General features: G+C 38.9%; 3 protein-coding genes and 1 non-coding gene across 4 annotated transcripts; 3 read left to right on the forward strand and 1 right to left on the reverse strand.

Annotated features, from left to right (window-relative positions):
- The first annotated feature begins 206 nt into the window (after positions 1-206).
- On the forward strand, positions 207-1,389 carry LOC137104562 (arylamine N-acetyltransferase, pineal gland isozyme NAT-10-like). The gene has a single exon (XM_067485935.1). It carries the CDS (start codon positions 404-406, stop codon positions 1,265-1,267), a length of 864 nt encoding a protein of 287 aa, XP_067342036.1. The 5' UTR covers positions 207-403; the 3' UTR covers positions 1,268-1,389.
- A 113-nt stretch (positions 1,390-1,502) lies between these two features.
- On the reverse strand, positions 1,503-16,473 carry LOC137104560 (E3 ubiquitin-protein ligase MARCHF6). Its single transcript, XM_067485932.1, has 25 exons — positions 16,054-16,473; positions 15,416-15,515; positions 13,745-13,818; positions 13,396-13,539; positions 12,836-12,908; positions 12,562-12,730; positions 11,821-12,007; positions 10,106-10,167; positions 9,946-9,978; positions 9,785-9,836; positions 9,245-9,303; positions 9,063-9,143; positions 8,458-8,526; positions 8,039-8,113; positions 7,233-7,367; positions 6,922-7,142; positions 6,403-6,540; positions 6,088-6,307; positions 5,158-5,227; positions 4,764-4,945; positions 4,263-4,397; positions 3,278-3,367; positions 2,791-2,923; positions 2,539-2,674; positions 1,503-2,029 (listed from the first exon to the last, which is right to left on the reverse strand). Exons 1-25 carry the CDS (start codon positions 16,070-16,072, stop codon positions 1,942-1,944), a joined length of 2,745 nt encoding a protein of 914 aa, XP_067342033.1. The 5' UTR covers positions 16,073-16,473; the 3' UTR covers positions 1,503-1,941.
- A 1,375-nt stretch (positions 16,474-17,848) lies between these two features.
- On the forward strand, positions 17,849-17,922 carry trnat-agu (transfer RNA threonine (anticodon AGU)). The gene has a single exon. It is a non-coding gene; the product is annotated as a tRNA-Thr (tRNA).
- A 331-nt stretch (positions 17,923-18,253) lies between these two features.
- cmbl (carboxymethylenebutenolidase homolog (Pseudomonas)) lies at positions 18,254-20,668 on the forward strand. The gene is made up of 6 exons (XM_067486077.1): positions 18,254-18,410; positions 19,107-19,321; positions 19,495-19,602; positions 19,697-19,839; positions 19,932-20,023; positions 20,210-20,668. Exons 2-6 carry the CDS (start codon positions 19,107-19,109, stop codon positions 20,387-20,389), a joined length of 738 nt encoding a protein of 245 aa, XP_067342178.1. The 5' UTR covers positions 18,254-18,410; the 3' UTR covers positions 20,390-20,668.
- Positions 20,669-20,715: the final 47 nt, after the last annotated feature.

The following is a 20,715-nucleotide window of genomic DNA, read 5'->3' on the forward strand; positions in this document are numbered from 1 at the left end:
AAATTTTTGCCTCATTTGTAGGTTGCTTTGGATAAATGCCGTCTGATAAATGACTAAATGTAGTATGGCCAAGTTTTGAACTAGTGCAGTTAGATACCCAAGGAGTGCAGTCCTTTGACAAACTAGTAGAGAAAAATTACAGATATGTAATAAATGCTCAAACGGGTTGCTATACAGGAAGAAAACTAAAAACACACAGGAAGAAAACAAAAAGTTTAAGGAAGCACACGACAGCCATGACGTGTGGGTTTCAAACTAAAACTAGTCATTGCTTTCCATACAGGCTAAAACTGTAGCCAACACCCAATAGGCCTTTAATAAAACGATATAGTTTATGGTCCTTTACCAGTTGAGGGTTAGGGTCTAAAGCTCAAATAGTGCCACGAAACTTCTAAGCAGCAAGATGACTGCGGCGGAAATGCACGTGCAGGAGTATTTATCACGCATCGGATTCTCGTGCCCAGCTGTGCCCAGCCTGGACGTGCTGAGGTCGGTTCACACCTGTCATCTGATGTCGGTGCCGTTTGAAGACTTGACAATACATAGCGGCGGACAAGTCCAGCTCCAGCTTCCTCTTCTGTACGACAAAATAGTGAACCATCGCCGAGGCGGATTCTGCTATGAGAACAACAGCCTCTTTTCCTGGTTACTGACTAAGCTGGGCTTCCAGGTCACTCTGCTCTCCGCTCAGGTGAAGAACGCCTTTACGGGCCGCTACGGGCCGCCATTTGACCACTTGATACTAATGGTAAACCTTGAGGGGCAAAGGTGGCTTTGCGATGTCGGGTTCGGTGTTCCGGGTTTCAGCGTCCCCCTTTCACTGGAGACTAGTGCGCCCCAGGAGCAGGGACACCGAGTTTACCGTATAAGAAGGGATGGAGGGATGCACTTTCTGGAATGGCAAAAGGAGGAAAACCGGGGTGTAGAGGGAGACTGGACAGAGATCTACAAATTCACCCTTGAATCCAGGCGTTTGGAGGATTTTAAGGAGATGTGCCAGTACCACCAGAGCTCCCCCAGCTCCATATTCTTCTGCAAATCTCTGTGCACTGTTTTAAAACCCGGTGGAAGGCTCACCTTTATTGGCCACAAACTGATCACCACTACATTTCCAACACTGGAAACAGAAGGCGTGTTGGAAACCACAACTAGGGAACTTAAAAACGAGGAGATTCCTGGTATTCTAGCAGACAAATTTGGAATCGTGTTAAAAAATCCGCTAATACCAAAGGATGAGGTGATAACACCCCCCCCAGTTATGTACTAGTCAGATGTCCTGTTATGACTGTAAATGGTCTTTGAACTGTGTAACACAAAATGACAGTGTTTTGTAAACTCAGGTTTGAGTCAAAAATAGATAATTACATCACTTCTAGCAGTTAGTGGTGTATGGTTTCAGCATAATTCTTGATATTTGCACTACAAAGATCACACCCACCGTATCCGTTAAACAAAAAACACATACTATTTTGTTTTAGGAATATATGGAGCAAAAAAAAAGATAAATTGTAAGTTTGATTTAATAAATTATACATACACTTTTAAGATGTACAATGATCATTGCATTAATCCATGTCTTTTTTAAGACAAAGTCTGCGTTCAAAGTATTTACACATGTACAATTATCAGGCAGCACTTTACAAAAGCAAGGCATGAATGACAATACAGATGTTAAGCTTCGAATCCATGCTCTAACCCTCGCCTTGATGCCTACTCCATCTGAGGGGATCACTTAGCTGTCCCATTATTATAATCATTTCCCATCCCACGTTTTATGGGCATGAAAGGGAATTTAAGAAATCAAAGGATATCCATTAAATCCACCAAGATCCACAGGAGATTCAAAAGGATTACAGTCCAAGGACTGAGTTGAAAATCAAAAATGTTGACGGGTAGGTTGCACATGGGGTCAAAAAGTGCGGTGACCTGTGACACAAAAATCTACTCTGCAACAGGGTTGGAGGGAGGGGCTGAGCTTGTTCTTCCAGCTTTCCGTTCGTAGTTGACAAGTCTCTGGCCAACCAGGTACCTGCAAATTATTATAATTATTATTTTATTATAATTATTATTTCTAGCAATGAAACTTTAAAGATTATAATTACAATAAACAACAAAACCCAAGTTTACCCATGGTCAATATCACTAAAATATTAGGAACAAAACTGGCCCATTTAAAATAGTTATGTTATTATACAAAGCCATCATCTTACATGTGTTTGTACTATTACTCAAAAACTCTTCACAGTCAGCAATATGCATTTACTGAGGTAGCCCTGGCCAGGTCCATGCTAAACCTGCCAACCTGATTTCGGTTTCCTTCACAAAAGAATATGGTGGAGATATTTATCAGACTTCTGTTTATGTTCTCTTTGTCTTTGTGATAAGTCAGAAGCACTTGTGAGTTTTTCTGTATTTGGGGGCCTGCATTTTGTCTATAAACTAATGCATTTCTTTTTCCTGACCAACACAGACTGTTGAACTCTACCCCTAAAATAGATATTGTTGTCTACAGATGGGTCTATGCAAAATAATCCTTACTTGTCGTTCTTGATGTGTTCATAAAGACGTTTAAACTGTCGGATCTGGAAGGACAGGATGCCAATAAGTGAGACCACCATCAATAGGAATGGGTAGATTCTCCTCTGCATTAGAATCTCCATCTCTGGGGTCACTCCTATGGAGAAAAAAAATCAATCAGTTATATACTTTCAAAGTTCCATTAGAGATTTGGTTTTATAAATCTCAAACCAACATAGAGAATGAAAAGACAAATTGTATTCATACACTCACCTACAGCAGGCACCACACCAGCAGCGATCACATATGGCACACACAAGGATAACAGCAGGACTGAGATGACTGGAGATGCCAGTTTACGAATGATGTACTGAAGATCAATGTTGCGAATTCCATTTGCATAAACCTGAGAAAGATTACAAATATTATACCTTAAAAGATAATTAAAATTGAATTAATTTCCACTGGCCTTACATGATTCTGCTCTTTAAGCAAGAGAGATTGCAATGTCAGCTACAACACAGCATCTATGGATATGGTGGGGATTTACATTCTTGCTCAAGAACCCATTATTAGCCCTGCCACTGATCATTTTATACAATCAATACACTCTTTAGAAGCAAAGTGATCTAAAACCCATCCATAATTAGATACTGATCTAAGAGTTGAAAACCATTTGCAGTGATTCTTAGCATTTGATCTAAAGTAGAATTATACATCATTCATATTATTTTGCATCTAACATCCATCTAAAACGCACCTGCTCAATAACAGTCTTAAGCCACCACTGAGGGCCCATGAGAGTGATGGCAGCAATGATTTTGGCATGAAGCACTCCAAGAGCCCAGTCCTACGAACAAGAAAAATGCATGAACATGAACTCATTCAACTTCTGTTTTAGAGTTTCCCCTAGAAAATTTTGCAGGCACGGAGACAAGGATTATACAGGTTGTGCTTGCACACAAAACATTCTGATTATTTATTTCTCGTGCTGCACTTTAGTTGCTAAATTCCATGTAAGGGTGCAGTAAAACAAAGTGATAATTAATAAGATGCATTTATTGCATGCAAATAATTTCTAGTAGTTGTAGTCAATAGTTTCAGGTCTGCGTTTCTGTCTGACTATGGGCCCCACACAGTCACCTGCAGATAGAAGGAGCAGTTGTAATCATACAAAATACTTCCTGGAGGGTTGTGTGGAGGTGTGATCATGTTTATTAGTGTTTTAGAAAGTTACCGCTGTGTAACAATTTGAAAAGAATTTTGAACTCTCCGATTTACGGATTTGTTCTTGCCAACACTGCTCCTTCTCTCCACTCACTCACTATGTCACTCTACCACGGCTCTTAATCTCACCAGGCTGGGGAGGAGGGGCAATTAAATTGTCCATTTAGGAACTGCAACGGGCAAATCATATAGCCTTCAGTAAGTAAAATTTGGACCTCCATGTGAAGACTGGTTCTCAAATCTTCATGTAAAAAAGAGAGTGGAGTAGATGTAGGATAGGCAGTGAAAATTGAGCCCAACATCAACAGCTCTCAGATCCCCTCGTACATACATACAGTACCCACGAGACGTTAAAAAGATGAGGATCAGTCATAAACACAACATCACTAGATTTCAAATCTGTCGTGTAGGCATAGTGGTCAGACATGCCTGTACTACAGTAGGGAAAACACTGGGTCTGATATGTCCATTACACTGAAAAATATGAGAACAAACCCCATACATGCACACAATCCTACCTGCCAGGGGTAGAAGAGGGGTGTTTGGTCCAGGGGTACCCTCAGTGGAGCCACAATGACCAATTCAAACAGCAGGCCCAGTAACAATGGGATGACTCCAGCGACCAACAGTGCAACAACCAGCGTCTTCAGGATCTACACAAACGGGGGATGATGTGCATTACCATACAGTACCTCCTCATCTCTTACTTCAACAAAGTAAGGGAGCAAATATGGGCAAATGTCATTGCCCTTTGATCGTACAGGATTTTTTACCTCATTGGTCAAAAAGCTGCAGACAGTAAGATATCCAAACGTGCTGAACTACAATGTTGAGATTTTACCACTAGACAGATACTGATATATTTTGACATCAGCTAATAAACTACTGTAATAACCAGCCATTATAACATTTTAATCTAGCTCTAGACAATTGTATTTATGTAAAGAGTCGAATAGTTAATACAGCATCTGCTCTAAAGCAAAGTTTGGTGTTTGTCAACACTGCTCACTGATACTCACCATGAATGTCCACTCCTGGACTTTGCGTATGATGACGGTACGACCCTGGGGCATCCAGGCCAGAAGCACAGTGACTCCGCGAATAGAAAGCCAGCAGACATACAGGCCACATGCTGCTGTGTAGAGCTCATGAATTTTAGAGCTTCCTGTCCAGAAGGACATCAGCCAGCGACCAGTAAACACTGAAATGGGAGCAACAGACTGTACGTGACCACCTTGCAAGTTAACAGTAATGCTCAGGTCTGATTGAGGCATATGTCAATTACTCTTTGAGCCTAAAATAGAACCATTTAAATAGCAGCAACATTCATATCCGTAGATACACCCATTAATTATGATTTAAATATGTGTCCACATTGTAGAAGATAAACTACTAGTTGCTGCCACATCTCACCTGGTAGGGTTAAACACAGCAGACTGGCCAAGAGCAGGGTTATGCACATGAATGCTATCAGCAGCACAATCTGGAGAAAAGAGATGTTTTAGAACAAAAGTAAATGTAATATAGATGATTGAATGGACGATGATGGATGATGGATGGACAAGATATGATTCAAACTCAAATTAAGTTGAGTATTTTTCCAACACGACCATACATGATTATATTCCAGATTCATTTTCCTGAAACAATATGTGTTTGGTGAGACAACAAACAGGGAGACTTTCAAGAACAGCAACAACATACAGCCTGAGATAGGTAGAGGTAATTGGATAATGTTGTGTTTGGAATAAGTCTAGGGTTAAGGTAAGCACAGTAACACACAAATGTCTGGTCTATGTCAGCAAAAACTGACCACCTTCATCACCTCTTTTCATCCAACCACAGTTCTTTGTGAGTCTCCCTGTCTCTTCTCCAGGGCAGTGATATATATTTGATATACTGTTCAAAGAAGCCGAATGTAGAGGTCATCATTCTCAACATGTTGTACACAGTGCATGACTCTTGAGTCTTAACTATGTTGTAAATGCAGTTTCTCCTCTCCAGTGAATGTGAGAGTCTCCAAGAAAAATAAAATCACATATGTTGGTCCAACAATAACATGTCAACAAAACCTGCCTCAACTCTATATATTGCCTCTGCCATTTTACACAGAGGGATGTGGTTTGGTAGTTTCTTTTGTAGATTGGTGAGGTGGCATATTGGTGTTGTGAACCTGCCTTGATGGGCAGTGTGAAAGCAGCTATTCTAAACTGTAACAAACAATCCAAAATTAGGTGCATGGGTATATTGTACTAAACAATGACAACAATACAAAATAAAATTCCTTGGAGCCTGCTCCAGAAACTGCAGTGGCAAACTGTTATTTCCGTGGGACAATCATACCCTAAATGGGAAGCGAAGGGGTCGGTGGTAGGGCTGGAAACCCACTGGTCCACCTTGTTGCAAGATGGCCTGGTGGGCTGCATGCAAGCCTTCGCCAACCGCTGGGGCAGGGTTGTTATTGTTATGGTGACCAGGGGGAGGATTGTTGTTATTGTTGTTGTTCACAGGCTGGTTGGTATCGTTGTCATCCTGTTCCCCAAGGAGATAGGAGTGGAGGTCTCTGTGGAGACAAAGACAAGTGGTCAGTCAATTACAAACAGTCATTAGGAAAATGTATTATGTACTGATGTATGTATGTATTCAAACTTTGCTTACAGTAAATATCCAGCACTGACTGTCCAGGCCCTGACCAGGCCTTTCAGCCACTGGCGAGTGTGCCCTTGCTCCAGCAGAGCTGGCAGCACAACTTGAAGTAACAATAGCTCCAAAGACAGCTCACTGACCGGTGCATCACTAAGGGGAAAGGGTTGATGAGAAAGGGATATCTCAAAAGTGTGTGCCAGGGCATTTGCCACAGTTCCTATGCTTGAAATTTATGTTCTCAACAGATTTGAAAAAATAAAAAAGAATAAAAGAAGACTTCGTCAAAGTATCTGTTATCTCTTATGTTAGCCTAGACTCAATTGGGGAAGTCACTGCAACTCTTGTTTTGATCAGTCATTTATGTTGGCAATATGGCCATTGCCTAACACTTCCCCTTTACTTCAACACATGCTGGAATGGAAAAAAGTTTTTGCTAGATGCCCTGAAGCAGAAGTGGTTTCACATATCATTTCAGAGGCAAATCTATCAGTAGGGGAATTATATATATATTTTGTCATGTCTGCTGGTTACCTGTAGAGCATGACATTGTATGGTAGGAAGGTGGGCAACAGTAGTTTAATTAGCCTGATTGGCAGCCACAGCATGAGCAAGACGATAGAGCCAAACACCACCACTGAAAGAATGAACCGTCGCAGATGTCTGTAGATAGGCAGGTGAATCATTTCCTGTACTGGGTTAAAATCTGGATCATTGAGGTTTCTCAGAAACCACAGCACTCCAGGCCTCAGCACCTGATGGAAAACAAAAAACAAAGACCTGCAATGAACTAACATAGGCAAGCAAAGACAAAAGAAAACAAATATTACATGATTTCATCTTACCTCTCTCAATAGGAGGATGAAAGAAGCAAAGTAGAAGACATAGACCATTCCAACAAGCCAGTGCAGAAACATGGTGGTACCAGGGGCAGATTTAAAACTCAACTCTCTGTCTTTAAGTGAGGCATCAAACATCTCCTGTATGGTGCAGAAATTCAGTGTTGGTTTAAACTGGATACTTTTTAATTAGTTTTCTTTGCTCAATTAATGCACTCAATGTTGGCCAGACAATAAAACAAACTATGAATAATGTGCACGAGCTAAGGTGAAGCTGGGAACTTTCTGATACTATTCAGGTCAGTCTGAAGGAGACAGACAGAGACACTCACAACACAGAGAGATGAACAACTCTCCCATCATCCAAATCCGTTTGATTTTCAGTGTTCAGTTTTCAAAGGTGGGATTAATAGTATCAGATTCTGTCTTTGCGCAGTCTTGAAAATAACTAAACAAATAAAAAGGCCTTAGTAGCTATGTGACAGAAAAGTAGCCAACTCACAGTGGCTACAGCAAAAAAAAAAAACAAAACACAACAACACAGAATTATCTAATACATTTTTGATAAGGAAAGGGGATAAATTCAGAAAATATTGTGTGTTGTTACTGAAACTAGGGAAAAGATTTCAAAGTAGTACAAACATGTACATGTACTACTACTGTATTAATGTACCTATATATACAGAGAGAAATATAAAGTTTGGCTCCCAATCTGAACTTAACACAAAACATGTGAGGAGCTGGGGCTTTAAAAAAAGATAATAGGATTGAGAGGATTCAAGTGTAACATATGAAAAGTATGTCATACTTACTAAAGAACAGATGTCAAGCCACCATCCACAGATGAGTGGAAACACACCTATCTCCACAACAACCAGCAGAGACACCTGTCATTGAAGCAGAGATGTCTCCAAATTACAGTTTACACTTCAAATCCTAATAAAACATGTTAAAATATTACATTGTGACACTTGTTTTCGCTTTCAGTTTGAGTAGTGATTGTGATATCACAATGCTCTTAAAGTTCTGTCCTTGCTATTGTTCTATTAATTCAGGGCACCTTTAAAAATGACAAGGCAATTTTAGGCCTGTGGGTGTTTATCCTACAATTTATTAGCTGCATTATATTGAATTATTTCCACCTCTTAGCTTATGTGTATGACTGTAAATAAACAGAGTCAGTGTGATGTTCGGTAGCAGACTTGAGTTACACAAAGCAGAAGAGTGTTACCTTGACAACAATGTAGCAGACACCCAGGAGACGTCGGGAGCGCTGGAACCTGACCAGAGCAGCCAGTCCCTGTGACAGCCATTAAGGACCAACACTGGCATCTCACACAGACACACAAATTTACATCTGTACACACTTGAAAGAATAAATGTAATATGAGGTGTCTGGACCTGTAATACTAATACTGAGACTAGGGGTAAGACTACAGTACATGAGACCAAGGAGATTTGCAAACAGATTTAGTCATATTCTGTTTGCAAAAAACAGAATATGACTAAATCATTTCATTTACTGCAATATCCGTGGTCCATTTGTTTTCAACCACTTGAGTCTTCCATAATCAACAGGTTGGATTGGTATCATGTTTTATGGCACAGCCCATCACCATTACTTGTTCTGTTTGCAGGCTCATATTTGAGACCCACATTACAGCATATATACAAACACATCATTACACAGCATAATATCCATGATAGGACATTATTCTAAAATCCTTATCATTTGGAGGAATTATCATAATATTTTGTGGACTGTGTGAGACTATAGCCAACATTTTACATTTCAGTAAGGTACAGGGGATTTGATGTCGTTCTATGTAAGGATACATGACAGAGAATCAGCGTCATGGCCAAAAGTATGTATCCCACAATGGTTGTGATTAAGCCCTCAAAGTGTGAGGCTTGGACCTTAAGAGAAATAAAAAGCATTCACAAAGCACCATTGTCAGCGAGCCAATGAATTAAAACATTTCATAATAAAGCAGATTTGATAAAAGCAGTTTTCTTACATATTCCTCAAAGCCCAGACCAACGACTGAGAAGTGCCCAATGTGGTAGGGACAGAATGCTGATGAAGAAAACAACAGAAAACATTTTTTCCCCTGTAGCATATAATCACCATACACCAATCAGAGATACTATTATGACCACCTGTGCAAATTAATGCAATCCAATACATTTACTTTTAAAATTACTCAGTTTTTAGGTTGAAACGGTAAAAAATGTGAAAATTTTACTATGCGTTTATTATTTAGGAGGAGTCATACTGGAGTGGATTATAAAAAGAGGTGGTTCTACTCTTTTGGCCACCATATTTAAAACTAATGAGAGGAAAAACATTGTCAAAGTAGGATTCATGGCAGAGACACTGTATTGATTGCATTAAATTGCACAGGTGGTCATAATGTTATGCCTGATTGGTGCACACAACTATAATTACTATATAATTGCTGCCTCTACATAAAAGATGTAATTTAAAGTCTATGGTTTTAGTATGACAAAGCAATCATCTTGATGTTTATGGTCCAATTTAGTTTAAGACTACTCACCAAAGACCAGGATGAAGAGCGTGTTTAGAGATACAACCCAAAACACATGCTCCTACAAGACAAAGACTCAGCAGTTATTATTGGTCAAATATAAACTACACATCCAAATTGTCCATAGTGAAAAAAATTATGCCAAAGCAGTTATGGATATCAAGACTTACCAAAAATACCAGTGAGCCATCCAGCCCAAGCATCTAAAAGGCATTTGGAAATATGTTAAGTGGGTAAATTCATAAAAGACATAGCAGAACCTCCTGTAATTTACAAAGTTTGTATTCAGGATAAGGATGTTTGGAGACCAGTAATATCACATGAAGTTACCCTTTCCCAGGTGAGTTCCTCAGCTGCTCTGTCCCATTCCAGTGCATTCCAATTCATATCATCTATCAAGAAAGAGATAGACATTAAATACAATAAAGCATAACACACCAACTACCCAGTCTGGAACTTAAAAATCATCTGCATAACAAAAACATATTTCTAAAATAAATATAATCTGTTCATTCCTACTGGTTAAATATAAGTCATATTAAATATAAATAAATATAATATAAATATATAAATATAAGTATTACACAAAGAAAGGAAACCATGTGTCTGGTCTTTTATTGGCTTCTAGCCCAAAGACACAAAAACAATTCGCACAAACCCTGTTTCTGTTACATTACTAGTGTTATTCTGGAAAAAAGGTGTTAGCTCTGGGGGAAAAAACAGCCACTATTATGCTTTACCATTGTATCCAATTAGCTGTAGTGACATCCCACATCTAAAATAATGTACAATACAATCAAAATTGATGATCAGCTTTTTGCCAAACCTCCTGCAAAATCAGTCCATTAACCACAGAAAAACAAATTTTAACAGTGTGATATGAGGGTTACATCATTAGGTCATTCTCAAACTAACAAATAATGCTGTGGCAAATTGGTTTGAAATGAGAATATTGTGGACGCTATATATGCTCCAATGCCAGTGAAAATGATGTAGCGTTTGTCAAAATGAAAATTTCAGTTTTTCCCCCACAATAATACAGCCATAGGAGGCCACAATGCCAATGACAGCCCCACCACCATACCTACAAGACATGCCAAAAACATTTAAATCTAGTAGTTATGTTCATAACTGATGTGGTTATAAAGGGATCTGAGAACAGTTTTTGTTGATATTGTGCCTAATTTTCACTGCCTGTCCTACATCAAATCTATTCCCTTTTTTAGATGAAGAATGTCCAGCCATTCCTTAGAGATAAGATTGTTCACTTATTAAAGGCCGTATGATTTTCTTTCTGTTGCGGTCCTTAAACCCATTGTTTAATTGCCCCCTTCTCCCCAGCTCGATGGGAGTGAGAGCAGCGGTAAATTGACATTGAGTGAATGAAGATGGGGAGAGGCATTAGCAAGAACAAATCCGTAAATCAGAGCACAAATGTTATTCTCTCATTGTTACATAGTTTGTTTCTAAAACACAAACATAATCACGCCTCCACACAACATAGGCAGGAAAGAGCTTGTATAAATACAACTGCTCCTCTGTGGTCTATTTGCTCTGCAGGTGTGTTTACTAAGCATATATGAGGAAATTTAAAACAAAGTTTTAAATACAAATTTGTTAAACTTATTTTTTTTTATTCCCTTTTTGATAAGAAATGTTTATAAAAATAGTACAAGTAAACATTGTCTTTCATATCTGGTATAATCTTGATTGGTCAGAATGTTTTGTGTTTATGGTATCAGCAAAAGCAGCCAGTTACAAGAGGAACATCTTAATGGGCTTTAATTAAGGCCCCCAGTGAGACATACAGGAGATATTATTTATATGCAATAAATACATCTTAATAATCACCTTATTTTACTTGACCTTTTACATGGAACTTACCAACCAAAAGTGTTGCAAGAGAAATAAATAAATTTTTTTGAGAACTCACAAATATTCCTTGTCCTTTTGCCACCATGCCCAATAAAAATTTGTAGGGGAGTAATTGGATTTAATTTCACTAAATCCTAATTTTCAGTTGCACAAAACATCTGGTGACCCACCTTGTGCTCCATTGTTGGGGTCTGCATCTTCAGCAGCAGCTCCCTCCTCTTCTTCCTCTGGATCATCACCCTGGTCTTGGGGTGCATCAGGAGGCTCAGGTTCCACTTCATTCTGGGCGGGAGGATCAGCAGGGACTGGCTGTGCTGCTGGAGGCTCATCAGCTACTCCCTGACCTGCAGCTTGTGCCTGAGGGTGACAGGACAAGATGCATGACTTAACAGAGATGACAGTAAGGGGGATTTTTCAGTGTAAAAATAGCTTCATGTGTGTGTAAATGTCAGAGCTCCCAGAAAATATTCAGTCTTCATTTGGTATGTTTTAAGGTCTCCTAACACTTTTGGCTTATCCTGTGAGTTCAGAGTCGCCACAGCGGATCATTTGTATGTATGTTGATTTATCACAGTTTTTACACCAGTTTTCTTCCTGATGTAACCCTCCCCAATTAATACCGGGCTTGGGACCAGCACAGTGCAGCTGAGGATGGGAATGGGCTGTTGGGGGTTCAGCCGGGCACACTTTGGCATGTGGGCGGGAGGAGCGGGGTTCTAACCTCCGACCCTATGGTCGCTGGGCGGCCACTCGACTAACTAATCCCCTGCCACCCCCTTCTAAAAGAACTGACTAAGAGGTACATATACATAGATGAAAGCACCATTGAATACTTTTTAAATTATTTTACTTTTCAGGATTTAGGCAACAGAAATTACTTGGCCTTACCGCCAATCAATTAAGCATCGTACCTCATTGGCTTGTCCTGCTGCATTAGGTTGTGGTGGCTGATGTTGCTCTAACCACTGGGGAGCACCACCATGGACTATTTGTTCTCTAAGCCACACCAGACTGATAAACGCACAGAGGCTACAAGTGACCACAAAACAGCCCTGTAGACAATCTGCAAGCAGGTTCTCCCTGAAACAACACAAAAATATAAAAATCCATGTATAAACATTGCAGAACTAAGCTACAGAGAAATCCATTTCTATGTTATTGTTTGTAGTGCAGCAGAATACTCACGTAGAGAGCATGTCCAATGGCAGTGTCAAAAGTGAGCTCACAGAGCCGGTAAAAAGACACTTGTAGATGCGACCTGAGAAAGAGAGACCAGATAAATAAATCAGTGCCAAACTGCATATATTAAATAATTTTTAAAATGAACCAATTTATGTAAAATGTGAGAATTAATAAAAAGATCTAGGGTTTTTTTCCCAACACCAACTACAACAGGGGGATTTATTTAGTGGAACAAAAACAGCGTCCACTGTTATGTAATGGCTCAAAAGCTGTAAGTCCATGAGTGTATTAACCCATAAACATGAGCTTAGATATATATGTAAAGCTTATGTCATGATCACTTCATCAAAAACTGTGTTATTCTGCTTCAGAGAGGAATTGTGTATTTAAGTGCTTACATGTGTGCACAAAATAAAAAGATGCTTCACGTCCACTAGGATAGAACAGTATGGCGTCAATATGTTAATCAAAAAAGTGTAATCCAGTATTTCCAGAAGAGATCACTGTGGCCTTGAATATCTATTTTGTTAATCTTTGCATTTGCATCTGAGTACATTACTTACATGCAGTGAGAGGAACCACACCAAGCCATGCAAAGGCCACCAGTGTGTAATGGAACCAGTAGCGAATGGCTGTGCCCACGCTTGTTAGCAGGCCTGCACAAATGTCCTGTATGGGAAGTCGTGAGGGCATGTCTGGGGAGTAGACTGAAGTGGAAATAGAGAGGAATCATTCTCAATGCTTTCTGTGTAATATCATTATTTGCATTATTCAAAATTATTGTTCATTTGTGTCAACAAAGAAACAGTTCTCAATTAATGAGAACTGTGGGGTCCCATAAGACTAGTTTAGGTAATGTTAAGCATTTAAATGTTTTAATGTAAATGATCCGTCAATGTCACAGGGACTTACTTGGTGTGAACGCAAATCTGTGCTTGCATAATTCACAGTACTCCTTCCTGCTGTGCTTTAACCACTGGACCAAACTGTGAAACAACATTTAGAAGGTCAAAATTGGTACAGAACATAGCAGTGGAAAAATATTTTGTTTTAAAAATGTGTATTTGGCATAAGATGTGCTTTAGAGATGCAGACTTTGGTGAGACAAAGATCTATGGTGCTCCAAAAACCTAATGCTTTCAGGGACACCACAATTATCACTAAACAAGAATGAAGTGCGATAAAGACACAGGCACAGCTGAGACCTCTGTAGGATGTCTGGATCCAAAAGAAAGTGACGATGAGCACTTACATTGTCATTGCTTGTGGTGTCAGTACACATTTAATTTCTGAGCTGATTTGTACCTGTTATCCATATTAAGACCATACCAGTTTTTCGTGGCATGGGGTTGATCAAAGGTGGGCAGTCATTTTCTAAAGAGGGCAATATCAGAAATCTGCTAGGTAACACTGTCTCAAGGCCCCACAGTAACCCCAATTTCTATTCAAGCACAATTAGCCATTGCAGCAAAAGTGTGTAAGGAACACATTATGTCATGTTGACTGTACTCATTCAGAACATTTTCTGAAGAAAAAAATACATCTATGTCTTTTATGTACAAATGCCCCTCAACAGTCATACAATGGATGTGCAGCAAGTGCTGTTCCCATTAAGCTAAGGTGTTGTTTTGGAGAATAAAATTTTAGCATAGTATCTGTGTTTGTGTGTGTTTGTTTTTATTCATTAAATAAATTACAGCAAATAGGTTAAGATTAGTTTTCAATTTTATCTAGAGATAATACAATGTTATTCTAAACTTTTATAGAGTTGACTTTGAAATAATGTGAATACTGAGTGAGGCTCAACTCAATTACTATAGAACAGCCTTGGTCTGACCTCTGCTTCTGTCTATAAATTTACACCTGATGCTCTTGTAACTACACACAAACACACATACAAACAGAACAGATGAGGACATAATGCAAATTACAAAATACCCCTAGGGGCTGTTATTGCTTCACTATGCCAATACCAAACCTAAGGCCACTAATCTGGGATACTATGCAACTTGTGATAGAGGACAAACCCGTTCTGCCTTTCATGATTCTTTTGTTACATTTGTTACCAAGCCCACACAATGAAAATAATCACAGTGCATAATCTATGCTCAAACCAACTTGAGGGGGCAAAATCACTGAGGTTTGAGGCTATTTGCATCTAATTAACATCCACGAAAAACCAAAATATGGAATTTTAAACAAATGCATTATTATTATTTTGACTACTAGATTAAAAATTAATAGGTTAAAAAAATGTAGGAATTGATTTAAGAAGTACTTTTAGGCTGGCTTTCTTAGACTTAGTGCTTGTTTGCACAGAATCAAGAGAAGAAATATGGAGGAAAAATCTGGTAATATTATTAGAAACAGCAACACATGTATGAGATAGGTCACTGGGTTGACTGAAATCGTCACTATTGGTTTCATGGAGTCTATTGGAATTGCAGTGGTGCACAGAAACACTGGTAAGAACAAAATATTTACTTTTAGAGAAGATTTAAAAAAGAGAGAAGGGGAGGGGGGTTAACCTGTAACATCGTAAATGCCAGCTGCCTAGTGGAAGTGACAGCCTAACACACTTACCATTCCTGATGGATGAACTTTATACTGCCAGTGCAGACACAGGGGTGGTACAGGGGTTTGTCTGGCGTCCCTTCAGAGCGACACACGCGACAAATATCCGCTGCACATACATAGAAATACATACAACGTTACGTATCATGTCAGTGGGTATATGACAACCATTGCCAATTCAGAAATGTGCACAGAATAAGAGAGAGAGAGAGAAGGAGAAAGAGAAACGTGAGTGTTAATAGGCAGGTGTCTTCTGTAAATAGAAATCTAACTCCAAACGTGTGCAGCTGGTAACTTATATAACTTGCTAATTAGATTAGTAGGATACAGCCATCCGGCCAAATATCAGGAGACCGATGACATCACCAGCACTTCTGGTCATTTCGACGCTACTGCTTCTCAGTATGCTGGCATGTTAAGCTTACCCATATTAAACAAAGACTCAGTCTTGCACTGAATTTCTGAATACACACTACCATCACGGACAGACTATAAAACTTGTATATGTATATTATAAAGCTAGGTTAACCATTCGCAGAGCTGCTTAACAGAAAGCTGGGTTGGCGGATGATGCACGTACAAAGATAGCGCTAGTTAACCATAACTGGGAACCAACTAAGCTACAACACACTTATTTGGTTATTTACCTTCTTCAGCAGTGTCCATGTTGTTCGCTAAGCACCGGTCACAGTTAATTCTAGGAGTAATCTGTACGGTGAACCCATCCACGACACGGACAATATTATTTTGCAGGCTAAATTAAGCTAGCGAGACAAGGGTATCCTTATGTGTCAGATGCACTGACATTCATAAAATGGTTTCCCTACAGACTGAACACCAGGGCTTGCTTCGTTGTGTCCTCTCACATCCAGAGTGTATTCGCTAGATTCCCTAGATAAAATGCTTTATATTAAACGTGTATTTTAAGGTAAAACAACAACCCTAAGTAACATTACATCCTCCGTGTTTCTGAAATTACAGTTAAAACCTTGAAAACAAACGGCTAGCTAACGTCGCTAACGTATGCGCTAACGTCACTAACTGCTACCTGCTGTCACAACACTTTGCTTTACAACAGCAGCTCATGTTTTACGGCAGGGAAACGTCTCAACCGTCACATGTTTCGATAATAAAGGCCAATCAAAACGCAAATTAAACATGTCTCTTTTATTTTTATTTTCTAGGTCACTCTGTAGTACAGCGACATCATGTTACCTAGAACATCGATAAAACATTTTATATCAATTGGCTTGCAGCTCTGAATAATGAATGCCAACGTGTTGTAAATTATTTCCTTATGAGAAAACTTTCTCGTTTCAACGAGAAAAGTATCTCGTTATAATGCAAAATGTTATAATGTTTCTTAATGTGTAACCATTACTACTAATATGGAGGTTTAACGGTTAATTTTGTTTGTCTATCGTTTCTGCTGTGTTATCCAGAGTATTGATGGATTATCTAATGTGTTCCTGAATTAATCTATACAGAAGTAATGTACAGACCGTGTAACGTAGACATAAAAGGTAGTGACACAAATATAGTGACCATTAAATACAGACACAGTCAAATCCTGATACCCGCGGGCTTCTACAATTTATAAATACTCCATTGCAAATATTCTAAGACGATGCCTTCATATGCTTAAGTATAAAAGTATTGTCTATATGACTCACATCCCCTGTGATATATTTACGTATGACTTTATTGGACTATGAATACTAATAGTACACTGATAGAACCATTAGTTAGTAGTACTTCTAATATTCTCAGCTAAATTGTTTAATCACCAAGAGAGAGTAAGGTAAGTAGGGGAAAGAAGAAAAATGTTCTGTCACACAAATTTGCATATTTTGGAATTCTGCTTATGCGGCAACATAATTGCAGTTTGAAGGTTTTGTGCTGATCACACTCAAAAAGGTCCACATGAAGCAAAGAGACAGAAAAATGGCCATTGATCTAACATCTGAAGATTCAGACCATGAGACGGAAGGTTTATCTCAAAAACCGATGAATGGATACATAATGGAAGGCAGCTATAGAAAAAAATGGTGGGGGAACAAGGAGAATTGGTTTACCAAAAGATGCAAAAAAAAAAAGCTGATATTCTTTGCAAGAGATCCGTTCTTACAAAGGGGAGGTGTGATAAGTTCAGTCATGATATTTTAGATTGCCAAGAGGAATGCGTATTGGATGAAGATTTGGCATTGAGGGAATTGTACTCATTGGTTAAAATGGGTGTGTTAAGATTTTACCTTTGCACAACAACTGCAACCTTACATATTACGCAGCTTGAGACAGATGACGTTGACACTGTAAATGCTATGTTGACATAAATATACACGGTTTAATCATAACAGTTTTAACTTTCCATTCAATCCACATATTTAAACAAAAGATTTTTAGATACGAAGTGTTGTCGTGTCATGCTTTGAACCCATTAGCGGCGCCGTGGCTTAGTTGGTTAAAGCGCCTGTCTAGTAAACAGGAGATCCTGGGTTCGAATCCCAGCGGTGCCTTTTCAGAATCGCTGAACCTCATTGTAGTTGCTGTTGATGCAACTTCTGAATTTGTTTTGCTGTCAATGTTTAACAAGCTGAATACATTTTTGGTCAAGTACGGGAAATAACTTCATTCTTTCGATGCTTTTTTAAACAGTTTTAGAGTGGTGTTTCCTTTTTAGATTGCTTGTTCTGGTTAGGTTGACAAAATAACTAAAGCCTGCGTACATAAAATTGTATGTTTTTATGTTAAAATGTCTAAACCGTGCCAAGGTATTCGACGCCAAAAATTGTATTTTTTATATGATTATCCACCTTTTAACCTATTTCAGTGTAAACTGCTTTGAAAAACAAACAGCTTTTATTTTGAAGGCAATAGGAGGAATTATGTATGAAATTCTCGTCGTTGGTCACACGCAAGCGTTTTCGAAGGACTTTGACTTTTTGAGTCCTACAAAAGACTTTAGATCGCTCCTATCTCATCGGAAAATCAGGAGAACAACACGGTAAGTCAGTGGTTTAATATCAAAATGTGTTTGTGAATGTACATGACAATCGGAACTTTTGAAGTTAAGAAGGGGTTCAGCTGCTGGAAAAAATACATTTAGCAGACGCCTTTATCCAAAGCGACTTACAAGTAAGGTACAAGCCAAGCAAAACAAACAATAAATAAATAAATACAATTTACAAAACACAGAGCTAATTCTGCCAGAAGCTTATTGGTTGTGTTGCATATCAGTTGAACCCAGGTGTAATCCCAGAGTGGAGAATTTAAAAGTAACTTTGTTGAAAATGATATAACTGAGTGTAGGTTTATGTCCATTTAGGAGCTGTTTTGGCAGTTCTTGTGATATGTTCTTTAATTGGTTCTTTGCATCGCCTGTAGCCAATTAGACTCCGTATTCCATGATGTTTTCATTACATTACTTCATTCTGGCGTGTTCGGTAGCTGCAGCGCTGCAGAGTTGCTAGATTTGTGGAGAGTGCGTGGATGAAGCAAAATCATCCTCTGACCCCCTTTTATAATAAAGTTGCAATTTAGGGATTAAAGAACTGAAGCATTCCTTTTCATCCTTTACCTGATGCCCGTGGTGGCTGTCAATATTTAAACCACATTTAGGATTCAAAAACTTAACAAACTTAAAATAACGACATTCAGCCTGGTCAAGCCCCTCAACTAAAGTTCGTCTCTCTGTCAGCAGATGGCAAACGAAGCCAAGCCATGTCCCTGTGATATTGGCGATCGGATGGAGTATGGAGGTCTCGGCCAGGAGGTGCAGATAGATCACATTAAAGCTTATGTAGTGAAGCCATCCACTGCATCTGACAAAGCTATTATTGTCATACAAGACATATATGGGTGGCAGCTTCCCAACACAAGATACATGGCTGACATGCTTGCTACCAATGGATACATGTAAGAAATGGTTTCTAAAAGTCACGTATACACAGAAAATAACATCTTCAGTTTTTTGGCATCTTGCAATACCCATTTAACCCCAATGTTTTTTTGTTTTTTTTTAATCTGCGGGGGTATTGTTGGTCAGTTTGTAACTGTGATTCCTTCTGGATTTCTTTTCATTTGAGTAGTGCCGTTTGTCCGGACTTCTACGTTGGAAAAGAACCGTGGAGTCCATCGAATGACTGGTCCAAATTTCAGGAGTGGCTTGAGGACAAAAAACCAACCAACATAAACAAGTAAATAAGAGTATTTCTGCAGTTACTTTAGTAAGTAATTTACTTTAAGGTCATTAAGTATTTCTTAATGGCTTGTTGATGTTGTTTTCCTTAGAGAAGTGGATGCAGTGCTAAAGTACTTGAAAGAACAGTGTGGAGTAAAACATACTGGGTCAGTGGGCTTCTGCTGGGGAGGGGTTGCCACACATTACCTAGCCTTGCAGTATCCTGACATCAAAGCTGGAGTGTCAGTCTATGGTAAGCCATAGCTATACGAGTTGTGATGTCTAGAAAGGCAGACCATATGAAAGCTGTAGTTATTGTATGATGGACATTATGACACTGTATAGGGATTGTCCGTGAGCAGGAGGACCGGTATGAGCTCAAGAGTCCCACATTGTTCATCTTTGGGGAGAAAGATGCGGTCATCCCACTGGACCAGGTTTGTATACATAAACTCTACTTTTTCTAAATTTTTTAGAGGTCCAGTTTTGCTCTCACTTTATAGTAACACAATACTCTGGAACTTACAAAGTACGTACAGCGTGTTGAAGCATATCAGTAATTAGCAGCTAATTCCCAAATGATAAAATCTGTTATGTAACTGCAAACAACATGTGATGTTCAGGTGAATGCCCTTGAAGAAAAGCTAAAAGAGAAATGCAAAGTGGATTATCAGGTGAAGATCTTTCCCGGTCAGACTCATGGGTTTGTCCACCGCAAGAGAGAAGATATCAACCCCACAGACGAATCCAGCATCCAGGAAGCCAGAAAAGACATGCTTAACTGGTTCAACAAGTACATGTAAACGACAACATCAGAACCCGCAAACTGAAGTCTGCTACATATTGCAATGGATTGTGTAATGTACAGGAAACTTCACATTTACTTTAGATCTTTTTTGCAGTCACCTATGAAAATTGTATCGATGTTATATACTGCCTCAAATGGCAATGTGCTAGCATTTAATCATTCATAAAATGTGAAAGATTCTTTATACCTCCTCTTGTTTTTAAATGTTAAGCTCTATAATAAATGTGATGTACGTAAACTTGACATGAAGTCCACAAATAAAATTAAAATACCATCAGGTTCAACACTGGGGGTTTTAAATCATAAATCCAAAGTCTGGAA

Source organism: Channa argus, chromosome 19 (genome assembly GCF_033026475.1).
Source record: "Channa argus isolate prfri chromosome 19, Channa argus male v1.0, whole genome shotgun sequence".
Taxonomy (NCBI): Eukaryota; Metazoa; Chordata; class Actinopteri; order Anabantiformes; family Channidae; genus Channa; species Channa argus.

What these genes read in the sequence shown, in the direction of transcription:
- LOC137104562 (XM_067485935.1), top strand. Translation starts at nt 404, where the DNA reads ATGACTGCGGCGGAAATGCACGTGCAGGAGTATTTATCACGCATCGGA.
- LOC137104560 (XM_067485932.1), bottom strand. An exon ending in AAGTTCATCCATCAGGAATG is followed by an intron (nt 13,819 to 15,415) that starts GTAAGTGTGTTA and finishes GTTGTTTCACAG; the next exon opens with TTTGGTCCAGTGGTTAAAGC. An exon ending in GTCAGTGCTGGATATTTACT is followed by an intron (nt 6,308 to 6,402) that starts GTAAGCAAAGTT and finishes TTGTCTCCACAG; the next exon opens with AGACCTCCACTCCTATCTCC.
- cmbl (XM_067486077.1), top strand. Translation starts at nt 19,107, where the DNA reads ATGGCAAACGAAGCCAAGCCATGTCCCTGTGATATTGGCGATCGGATG. An exon ending in CTTGCTACCAATGGATACAT is followed by an intron (nt 19,322 to 19,494) that starts GTAAGAAATGGT and finishes TCATTTGAGTAG; the next exon opens with TGCCGTTTGTCCGGACTTCT. An exon ending in AGCTGGAGTGTCAGTCTATG is followed by an intron (nt 19,840 to 19,931) that starts GTAAGCCATAGC and finishes GACACTGTATAG; the next exon opens with GGATTGTCCGTGAGCAGGAG.